Source organism: Nelumbo nucifera, chromosome 8, assembly GCF_055504915.1.
Source record: "Nelumbo nucifera cultivar China Antique chromosome 8, China Antique-T2T, whole genome shotgun sequence".
NCBI classification, from domain to species: Eukaryota; Viridiplantae; Streptophyta; class Magnoliopsida; order Proteales; family Nelumbonaceae; genus Nelumbo; species Nelumbo nucifera.
In genome coordinates, this window is record NC_142656.1 from 31499958 (window position 1) to 31512226 (window position 12269).

The following is a 12269-nucleotide window of genomic DNA, read 5'->3' on the forward strand; positions in this document are numbered from 1 at the left end:
TCCAGATGAAGTCAAGAAGACCATAACGAGCCTTCATCAAACGAAGTTATGATGGGTGAAGTGGAGAATGTGTAAACCTGATGCGTTGGAGTACTTTGATACAAAGGTCTGTTCAAAAGATTGAAGAATATACTTGTGGTGTTCCGGTCAAGAATTATGACTTAAACTTGATTAAGAAAGTAGCTTGCTTGAAACTTTGATGGAATTGGACCTAGTGGCAAATAAATAACTTGGAGGACATGAAATGGATTGCATTCATTCTGTTTGCTACAACTTGGTTGCGAATCATAGATATCAGGAACGTGAGTGTTAGTTGACAAACTTCTACTCATTCCAACAAACCAAAATGGATTACTTGAATATGAACAAGCGGATATATTGCTATGCTTCGGTGATGAAAAATCAACAAATCAAAGTGGAACAGGATGTATAGGTATTTAATTGATGACTATAGTCAGAGCTTAGTCATTGTTGACTCAAAATCTAGTGCAAAGACAACAAGAACATGCATTTGAAAATAAGCAACCATAAGTAACATCAAGTAAACCAAATTTTCTTCTTCCTATATGCAACTAATTTTTTAATCCTAAAATGATGTTTTGCAGGAAAAAGGTAGGAATATACATATATATATATATATATATATCGGTATTTAATTGATGACTATAGTCAGAGCTTAGTCATTGTTGACTCAAAGTCTAGTGCAAAGACAACAAGAACATGCATTTGAAAATAAGCAACCATAAGTAACATCAAGTAAACCAAAATTTCTTCTTCCTATATGCAACTAATTTTTTAATCCTAAAATGATATTTTGCAGGAAAAAGGTAGGAATATACATACATACATATATATATATATATATATATATTTGAAAATGCATTGAAAAAAAAAAACTAAAGAGTACAATATACATCCAAATCTTCAAAATGAATAGAGCCAATAACAAATTCAAAAGGAAAGCACAACAAAGAATATGATATACATCTGAAATCAAAGGATAAGAAAGAAAAATAAATAGCGCAAAAATGTATGAATTCAAAATCAGGTGCAAGTAGAAGGAAAGTATAAGTAGAGTAGCGAGAAGAAGGTAACATGAGGCCATAAGAAATAAAATAAATAGGATAAAGATGCATGAATCATAAGTTAGAAACTTTCATATGCATCTGAAGTTATACATGTTATAATAAATTTAAAATGAGGTGCAAGTTCAAGGAAAGTATGGGTAGAGTAGGGAGGAGACTATAATATGAAGCTTGTATCTAAATTAAAATGCAAACATGAACTGCTAAATAGCCAAACCTCGGGGTAGTCATTTTGGAAGGTTCAAGATGAGAGCATGGAAAAATAACCAAACCTTGGGGTAGTCATTTTGGAAGGTTCAAGATGAGAGCAAGGCACAAGAGGTGAGGTAGAAAAGAGTTATGAACCTGTAAATGTGACAAAGAGAATGCTTGTTCTGTTGTTCATTAACTAAATATGCTTTTCACATGGTAGAGACTTCACCAATAATATTTTTGATCCATCAGATATTCCTCAATGGTTTTCAACCATATAATATAAGCAAGAACTAACAAGAAAGGTAAAATCATTTTTAGCACAAATCAACAGGTAGAGCATGAGGAAGCAATTTGTTACCTTCAAAGCTGAGAGAAACCAACATCTAAAGCAAGATAGGAAGTTGGACAATAACAGGTCTGATCTCCACACCCACAAGAAAAATAGAGCTGAGAACGAAAAAAAAAAAAACGAAAAATAAGAACATGTTTTAATAGATATGAGGGAAGAAAAACACACAACTCATGAGAGGTTCGGCTAGACCTCTGGTATGGATCGAAGGTAAAACCCAAAAACCCCCTGATCTTGCACCTTCCAAGAAAGAAAACGGATCGAGATATAGATGTTGAAAACATAACAAATAAAAACCCCAAAATCAGTCTAGTAGTGATAGATCAAAGGTAAAAGAACAGCAAGATGAGAATTTTTGGCTACCATTTCCGTCGAAGAAGATGGAAGCGATCATTCACCCATATCTGCTTCACAATTGTGAAATCCCTCACTTTACTAGCTGGAAAACTCAATTACAGAGGCCAGATTGTCAAGATTTTGCTGGTCACAGGAATCCATTGTCGACCTTTGCACCTCTCACCAATGTAGTTCCACAGAATATGATGGGGAAGATGAGAGCATTTACTATGCATGTTTCCCTCAATAGAATGAGAAAGCAAATTTCCTTTGATTTTTCAAAGAAAAAAATGCTGCCATTACTGAGGGAAACTTTGACAGGAATACAGATTTCCACCGGTTTGAGGGTTATTTTTTACCTTCTTACCAAATGGCAGGAAAGGTGAATTGGGGTACATATATGTAGCGAACCGGGTTTTATGCACTTTCCAAACAGAACCTAACTAAGAAAGCTCATGGTAAGAGAGATATGTGAAGCAAGATTTCCTTATAAATTCTCCATTTCCCTCTCATGAACCTTTTAAATGAGAAAAGTTCTGATGCCCCAGTGTGCTAGTCCCTCTATGTGAAGCTTAGGCAACCTTCAGTTGGAAACTTGAAATAATCAGTTGAAGGAGAATCACAATCTTTATCATAATTTAATGATCAGATCAATATTAGAAATTGGACTGGAAACTTTCTAGGTTCAATACAGGCCTTATGTGGCAATCAGTCGGTGGCCACTAAGAGAATCAAAAGAACATTTATCTATGATTGCTTCTCTCATTAACAGCTCAAAAATTGATTTTGTACAACTGGCATGTCAGATGCATTACCTGAAGAAGATATCAACCCCTTGAGTTTAATTAATACATGTAAAGATAGGTCATACCTGAAACCCCAGAATTTAAAATGAATCTCTGGTTGCTAAATCCAATCTACAACTCCATATTCTCCCGAATTCGGGCAGCTAACCTTTGAACAGACTCATCATCAAAGAAAGGGTCAGACTCTCTAATTCCTGAAACAAAGTCCATGGCTTCTTTGTATTTCCTTGACTTACAATAGCCATCAACAACAATTTTGTAGGTTAGCTCATTGGGTCTGCAATCTTGCTGCATCATATAGCTGATGACATCTTTTAGTTCTGCAAACATTCTTTGCCCTGTATAGCCTGCTACAAAAGTATTGTAGGTAACAATGCAAGGCCTAATTCCCTTATTTGTCATTTCTGAGAGTGTCCTCAGTGCTTCTTGCATGAGGCCTTGCCTGCAAAATCCCTTGATCACAGTGTTGTAGGAAACAAGGTCTGGTTTTCCTCCAGCACTTTGAAGCTTTCTGAGAATCTCTTCTGCTTTCCAACACTCTCCAGCTCTTGCATACATGTCCATCAAGCTGTTGTAGGTGACAAGGTCTGGTTCCAACCCATTCTCACGGATTAAGTGCAGCATCTCGTGGGCCTGATCATACATGCCGTTTTTTGCATAAATTGATAGCATAGAGTTGAAGACAACCAAATCTGGTTTGTAACCATGCTTCTGCAGCACCTCAAATGCTTTCTCCATACCCATCAGTGATCTACACTTAAAGTTCACAAGAATGAGAGTTCTCATGAGCATCCAACTTGGAAATATTTGACCATAATAAATTTCTTCCTCAATTGCCTCTATCCCCTCAGTGTGTCCTCCCTTTGCATAGCAATGGAGCATCAATGAGTATGAAGTTTCATTAGGCTTGAAACCCTTGCTTTTCATGTCTAGGGTGACAGATTCAGCAGCTCTCCAGTCACCTCTTCGAGCGAGTGCATTCAGGAGTGCATTATAAGTCGTAACACATGGACTGAACCCTGCTTTAGTCATCTCATTATACATCTTTGAAGCATCAACACCTGAGCCACACCGACCATATGCACTAATCAATGTATTAAATGTATCACGGTCTGGCTCAAACCCACAGTTCTTCATTTCCCTAAATACTCTGTTCACATACTTCTGCATACCCTTATTGCCACACATGGCAAGCATCGTGTTCCATGTAATCCGATTCGGGACACAACCATTTGATTTCATATCACAGAGTATCTCTACCATCTCTTCGGACCTTGACTTCTTTCCAAGCATTCCAAGGATGACATTGTAGGTACACACATTAGGAACACAACCTGATGTTTTCATCTGTTTGAACAAGCTCAAAGCCTTATCCTCTTTCCCAGCTTTTCCATAGGCATTAATTACAGTAGTGTATGTTACAGCATTTGGCATTATTCCCTTACTGGTCATTGTATCTATGACAGAAGCACCTTCTTCATAAAATCCTGCTCTCACATAAGCTGCCACAAGCTCATTGTAAGTTATCGAATCTGGTGGGCAATTTTTTTCTTCCATTTCCTTCAATATGCTCAAGGCTTCAGAGTAAATACCAGCCTTTCCAAATACATGTAGCAAAGAATTGTAAGTAACAGTTCCCGGTACATAACCCTGTGACTTCAGTCCATTAAAGAATTTTGTTGCTTCCTCCAACAGACCTTCCCTTCCACAAGCGGATATAACAGTGCTGCAAGTAAACTCATCAAACTCCAGCCCTTTGCTTTTCATCTCATCCAAAAGGCCTAAAATCTTGTTCCAAGAACGACCCATCTTCCCATACACATCAAGCATGACATTGTACGTGACGAGAGTTGGAGACAGACCCTTCTCCTTCATCTGCTCAAACAGGTTAATTGCCCGTTCAAACTTTCCCGTACGAGAAAATGCGTGGATTATAGTGGTGTAGGCCCGGACATCAAGGGAGTAATCTTCAATGGGAATTAAATCAAACAGCTTCGATGCAATTAAATGCTGAGATTCTCTGCCAAGCACCCGAGCCATAACTTCGATCGCTTGATTGTCTAGTTTGTTGTTCCGGTAGATTGAATCCGAAAGAACCCATTCGAACAAAGAAACTGCTTTCTCCCAATTTCGCAACAGCTCTAGTCCTTTGAGGAGGCTGACGATATCAACCTCAAGCACCTCAGACTTGACAGAATTGAGAAAAGAACGCAAACTCGATTCTGGGCATTTAATGATGGAGTTCAATAGGAACTTACCCTTTTCAGAGAGAAATTCAAGCGTAGCATCCACAGATTGACCCACCTCGACATCTCCTTTGCTTTCAAACTGGGGGACTGAAACTGAAGTAGGCTTCTTAAGATAAGTTGGTAGCTTCTGTTGAGCATCAGAGGAGATGTATAGGGAAGGGAATTGGGCGGTGTTGGTCTGGAGATGGATGACCGTTTTGGGCTTTGCAGTGATTTTAGGAGGTGAAGAGAGGTGAAGGAGATGTTGGAGGAGAGAATCAATAGGAAATGATGTGGAAGGAGATGGACACTGAGGAGGGGGAGGAAGAGTGGCTGGATTGAACTTCAACTGATGAGGAGTTGGGTGTGCTGTCTTTGTTGTCGGACCGGGAAACGCAGGCCTGCTGGGTAACAGCGTTCCGTCCATGGAGCACGCAGAGAGAGAGAGGGAGGTTGATCGTATGCAATTAAAAATAAAGAATGGTTGGTATTGGGAGGTGGAGGGGTGAGAGAGATTGAATCTAATCTTGCATGATTGGTCTTTATTCAAGGCACCCTCAAATAGGCAATGGGCGCTTTTTGGACTCTATGCTAGAACAATCTTGCTTGCATCTCTTATCTCTTTTTTATTTTCCTTGGTCCTTGCTTCAGCTCCCCTAGAAATGCATCTCATACCCTTAGTTTGGAATATCCCATGAGACTCATTTGACTGACAGGAATCTCCATCTAGGGGTTGCAAAGAAAAATTGTTTGATCAGGTTTGCTGCATTTGAATTTTCAGCCCCGCTAGACACTCGAGGGTTGCAACTTGCAAACAATTTGTCTTTGTGTTATTTACTTGTTTTGATGATTTGAGAAAGGGAAAATTACTTAAACCTCCCTTGACAAGTACTTGAGAACCTCCTCTCTATTCTAAAATCTTCCCTTCATGTTTTAAATAAACTAGTGGTGGGGCACGTGCAAGTTCACCATTTTAAACATGGATTGGTAAACAAATAGGATTAACAAGTAAAACGACATAATGTGGAAATTTATTCATGTCTTTTGAAATGATGAGCAACAATGTTCTCGTGCTTAATATTCAGAATCAAACAAGCATTCAGCACAAAGCTTATTAACTAACAAACAAACGTGAAAGGGAAAGAGTTTGAAGTTAGGACAAGACCTAGTTTTATCTATTTCAGAGTCGCTTAATAAAATCTAAGTACAAAATGAAGGAGCTATTCTTCCATATTAGAAATCCATCAAATCCATTTCCACTCTAAGTACATGCACAATCAGGTCCAATGGATATGTAAAAATAACACACTGATCCAAGGGGCATGTACCTAATACCTATGTTCTTTCCATAACCGCAACCATCAAAATTTAATTTGACTTGATTAGGAGATCAAGGATGCCAGATTCCAGGATCAATTTTTTAATTCCATAAATTTATTCAAGGGAATGAGAAAGGTAAATAGCATAGTACACTGAGCTTGTTTCATTTACTGGTTTTTAGTTCAACATAAAGAAGACCAAAGTACATCTCTGTTAATTCTATATGTCATATCGTGTTTTTTCTACTGCAAATCTTGATATTAAAACAAATTTGAAGACTAAAAAGGCACTTAAAAGCACTTGTGATGACTTGACTCCTTGTAGGGCCTTTGAATTTAAGGATTTAACCGGCCTTTTCCTCTTATGCACCAACTGATTTTAAGCTCCTTTGAACTAAAGATGTAAGGCTTGTGTTCTTTAGATTGGGTTTTAGTATATGGGGAGAAGTTGGTAACTCTAGCTACTTCTCAGCTAATAAGTTTTTATTCAAGACAATCATAAAAAGAGATGTTGAATGAAAAGGGAGTCCACTAAAAAAAATCAAATGCAATTCAAAACAATAACCATATTTACTAAAGAAAAGGTTGTGTTGACGAAGCAAGTAAGATGAGTTTGTCTTTAGCTAAATTTAATAGAATTTCATATCTGTTTTTGTTTAGTAGAATTTGAGATCTTTTCTTGGTTTGTCTTTGGTCAAATTTAAAAATATGTAAACTTCTTAGTTTTCAATAGAAATTGATTTAGTTATTTCAGCCATTATTAAACGACTGGTTAAAAACATGCTTGATTTTGGAAGGTGATTACGTTGCCACACCTTTTAACTATCAATGCATGTAAAACACAAACATAGCAGTATAGCACAATTTGTTGTCCAATGGGTGTTGATCAATTATTCATCTCATAATAAATATTGACAAGTGGTGATCAAAGCACATCATGAGATCCCAACACAAAGTAATAATACATGTCTAAGAACTAAATATTTGAAAACTACAAAAGAAATAAACTGTGGATTAAGATCACAAAAACACATCTTCAGTCAAAGAGGACCTTTTCGAGCTCTTATAATTCAAAGTCGATAGCAAATTCAAGAACCTACAAAATTAGCCATAAGAAAACATCTGGAATTTTTCTTTACTAAAATACCCTTCCTCTTGAATTTAGTTTATCTCTATTGAAAGGGTAGAAAATGTAATTAAAAGAATACCATTAAGTACATTCAATTACATATCATTAAGTCTCACATTTAAGTCATTAAATAAATCACATTCTCTCTCATTGAATCCTACATTTATACTTTTGTTTATCATCATTAAATTCCACTAATAAATCCATACACAATAATTATCAATAGAATGAAATTTTATATTTTTAAAATAAAATCATATTTTTCATCTAGGTGGTGGGTAAGTAGTTCAACCATTTGGGTCAAATGGATAATTTCATGATGTCATAAATAAATTATATAAATTTAGAAATATAAAAAATACTTTTATTTATCATCATTAAATTCCACTAATCCATACACAATAATTATTAATAGAATGAAATTTTATATTTTTAAAATAAAACTAGAAATGAAATCATACTCTCCATCTAGGTTGTGGGTAAGTATTTCAACCATTTGGATCAAATGGATAATTTCATGATGTCATAAATAAATAATACAAATTTAGAAATATAAGAAATACAAAAAATATAGAAAAAAAATTTAAAAAAAATGGGACACATTTCTATTATTATATATTTGTCATATTAAAAAATAACTATGATAAAAGAGACATAATTTTATTAATGATGGACATCAAATATACAACTTAAAACCGATGGAAAATTAAATCACCTTCTTATTTACAGGGTGGATTAGTGGTTCAACCTTTTATGTCAAATAGGTTAACCCATGATGTATAATTAAAAATATTTTTTTTAAATATAATAATACAAAATAATATGAAACAATTTTGGGCACATCTATAGTATTATATACTAATAATATAAACAAAAATAAGTATGATAATGAAACCATTTTTATATCTAGATGGTAAGTATGTCAATGATCTAACATTCCGGGTCAAATGGGTCAACCTATGATGTAATAACTAAGTAACGAATATTAAATATATACATACATACATCCATACATACATACATACATACATAAATATATATAAACTCAAAAAAAAGCTTTGTATAAAGTATTTTGATTCAATTTTATTGTTATATGTTCACCATATTAAACAAAAATAAATGTGAAAATAAGAATTATTTTTATCGATGATGAAAATGGAATACATGATTTAAAATCAACCAAAAAAGCAAAATGGTTTTTCCATCCAAGTGATGGATTACTGGTTAAATTGTCCATGTCAAATAGATGTTATTATTAAATAATAAAATACATAACATTCTAAAAAATGTAGAAATTTGTCGATAATTTAGGGTACATTCTATAATATTATATATTCATCATATAAAAAAAGTGTAATTAATGAGAATTATTTTCATTAATGATAGAAATGGGATAAAAATTAGGATAAAAAATAAATAGCATTAATGTCTTACACATGACCTAACTAACCATGTCAAATGGTTTAATAATTTAATTAGCTAGGTCATCGTTGGTAAGTGGTTTGGTAGGGATTCAAACAGATCAAATCATATTTGAATTAGGGTATATTCAAATCTGATATGATCCAAAGATTTGATCGATCTCATAAATATTGATTTGAACCCGAATCTGATCAATATGTCAGATATTCAAATCTAATATCTATATGAAGATCCGGCGAGTTGGCTTTGCTGAGCTGAACAAATCTTCGAGTGGCAAGGGGTTCCAGAGGGAGAAAAGGTGTTGACCGTATCAGTTCATCTTGAAAGAGATACCTAGTTGTGATTCCAATTCCTGAAGCAGGACCACAGAGAGCTATCATGGGAAGCTTTCAAACGAGAAGTCCACTAATGCTATGGTCCCATAAAGAACCAAGATTTCTTCGGAGACCTCTCCAAACTCTGACAAACCGGGACGGTTCGGGAATACCATACACATTTCGAAAAGTTACTTATGCGAGTTAGTGGTCTCAGTCCGGCTCACCAAGTTAGTTGTTTCATAAGCGGATTAAAGGAGTCCCTATAGGCGGAGGTGGTAGTGGCTCAACCAACCAATCTCTCCTCAACGTTTGGCTCAGTTATAAGAAGCAAGAAATTTGTCACTTCAGCGTGCTGCAACCACTAAAACTCGTTGACAAGAGCGAGTGATAGTGACAAGAGCGAGTGATAGTGACAAGAGCTACCTCTCTTGCACTTCCAGTGAGACGGATTGATGAAGGGTGATTTGGCCCGACCTCAAAAGCAGGTGACACGTGTACATGACTCGACATAAATGACAACTCGACATGAGTAGATCGGCACATGGACATGACACGGCCTAGAAGACAACTCAGCAAGTATCAGCTCGCTTCTGAACAAGCTCGGGTACAATAATGTCACGAGCTGAAGGTACTTCGGGTCAAGTCCATCCCAGTTTGTGGACTAAAACAACCAAGCTCACAGCAGACCAGGCTAATAAGCCACCTCGGAGACAACTCACCTCGAGTAAAATCACCTCGGCGTGCCATCAGCAGCTCAACGCAAGTAACTCGCCACAAAGTAGCTCGCTATAGGGTCCATTATCAAGTAACCCTGAGCCCCGCGAGAAGCTTCCTGTCTGACAACCGTACCTGTCAAACTTGAAAGTTGCACCCACGTTCCTTGCCTGGCGGCGCAGCACCTGCCAACTCTGAGGATTGCACTCATTGTCTCTCACCTGGCAGCGTCGTGCCTGCCAACCCCGGAGGTTGTCCCCTGCCTGGCAGGATCGTACCATACAACGGTCGCATTAGCCCACCTGCTCCCTAGTCCTGACGATAATGGCCAATCACTCTGGAGCATTACCTGACAACAGATCGCCGTGGCAGAGATTTGGGATCAGCCCCTTAGAAACCTACCAGAATGTTAGTATATAAAGACTCCAACCCCCCATGGGCCAAGGTATTGCATATTCACCACTCTCTAGCTTTCTCATCTTCTTGCAAAGTTATTCTTCTCCAGCTCGTAGCCGAATACTAACTTAAGCATCGGAGTGTTCCCGCCAGGTGAGCAACCCTGAGTTCCTTCATTTCTCTTCGCGCAGGTATCTCTTGCCCGACGTCAGCTAGAAGCTCAGTCACTTCCAACTAGGAGTGGTCGGAGTGTGCATCATCAATTGGCGCTGTCTACGGAACTTGTTTCAAAAGGCTTTCTCTACCGAACTTTCACCAGCGTTAATGGCGTCTTCTAGCAACGTCGGGCAGAACAACGGAACGAACACTTCTGCAGGGCACCTGCAGGCCCCCGCCATGCGTATCGGCCACTTTACTGTACCTCTCAGCACCTTCGGGGTCTCCACGCTGGACCTACCCCAGATCGCAGAGGCGGTGAACACCCAGTTCCCTCCTGCGGTGAACACCACCTTCACTGAACCCTCTATGGTTCCACCCGCCATGGGGCAAAACCAGCTACGTGATCTAGTGCAGTGCGTGCGGGCCATTCAGGCTCAGATGCAGCAAGTCCAGCAGCTTCAACACTACCAATAGCAAGTCATGTGTCGTTTTTATCAGTGGCAGTTCCCAATGTTGTAGCAAAGCCGACAACCAACCCAGCTGTGGTGCCCAATAAGGCCACATAACCAGTAGTTATTCAACCGCCGTCGAAGCAACCGTCCTCACCGAGGAGAAACCTCTCAAGCCTCATCCCGTAGCAGGAGGGAGCCAGTAGTTCCCACCACCTTGCGGCTACAAGGCGGATCAAAAAGCGCTCGCCCCACCAAGGCCGGTCAGTCCCAGCGCATGCAACCGGAAGCCTCATTGATAGGCAAACGATTCGAAGTCTTGGCCGCGATCTCTGAACAAGACCCTTCAGCCCGTGGAAGCCAGTACCGGCCTAATTCTCACCAGGCCAAGACCTGGCCTGATAGCACTGAAGCAAGCAGCACCAACACAGATTCCGCCAGGAAGCAACGAAGGCGGCATCCCAAAGCTCGCCATGCGATAATTCCTGAATAGCTCGCGGGGCCTAGTCAACCCGAGCAACCCAAAGGTAAGATGGGAGCGAGCCCGGGAGTCGCGAGGATCACCCCTCTTCTCTTGGTGTCATCTCCCCTCTCTTTTGATCTCCTGGCAACTCCCATGCCAAAAGACTTCAAGGTACCTCCTCTAGACAAGTACGACGGGTCGTTTGACCCGAGTGACCATGTAGACTCCTTCTAGTCCTAGATGCACCTCGTCAGGGCCAGTGAAGCTTGCATGTGTGTTGCCTTCTCCATGACCTTCAGAGGAGTAGCGCGCACATGGTATAGAAACCTCTCATCCGGAGCAATCCAGAGCTGGGCGCAGTTCGTACGAGCATTCACCTCGCACTTCGTTACCAGCAAAAAATGTCCGAGGTCGCAGGAAAGCCTTCTCGGCATAGTCTAGAAAGAGGGAGAGTCCATCTGGAACTACATCAAGCGCTTTAATGACACCTACCTCTTGATCCCGAACCTGGACCCCGCGGTGAGACTCGCCGCAGCAAAAAGAAGAGTCACCCATCGGGACTTCAAGTGGCATGTGGCGATGAACAAGCCCAAGGACATCACCGATTTCCTCAAGCTCGCTGACCAATTCATCGAGACTGAAGAGGAAAGGAACCAAAAGGCCGGAGCTCCAGCAGAGAAGAGGAGGAGGGAAGATGACAAGGCGCACCACGAAAGCGGTAAGAGGAAGAAGAGCAAGTCCCCGACCAGGGGAGACAACAGGTTGGGATGGCACCCCCGAGCTCCTCCAAAGGAAAGGACGAACTACAACCCCCTCAACGTGAGGCGAGGGGAAATTTTGATGACGATTAAAGACGCTCCGTTTGTAAGGTGGCCAGCCTGGATGAAGGGGGACCCCACCAC

General features: G+C 39.4%; 1 protein-coding gene across 1 annotated transcript; it reads right to left on the reverse strand.

The window, feature by feature from the left end:
* Positions 1-2696: 2696 nt before the first annotated feature.
* Positions 2697-5603, reverse strand: LOC104603144 (Tetratricopeptide repeat (TPR)-like superfamily protein). The gene has a single exon (XM_010267083.3). The coding sequence runs from the start codon at positions 5424-5426 to the stop codon at positions 2883-2885; it is 2544 nt and encodes an 847-aa protein (XP_010265385.1). The 5' UTR covers positions 5427-5603; the 3' UTR covers positions 2697-2882.
* Positions 5604-12269: the final 6666 nt, after the last annotated feature.

Bases quoted from the DNA above. Each gene is read 5' to 3' on its own strand.
- LOC104603144 (XM_010267083.3), bottom strand. From the start codon at position 5,426: ATGGACGGAACGCTGTTACCCAGCAGGCCTGCGTTTCCCGGTCCGACA.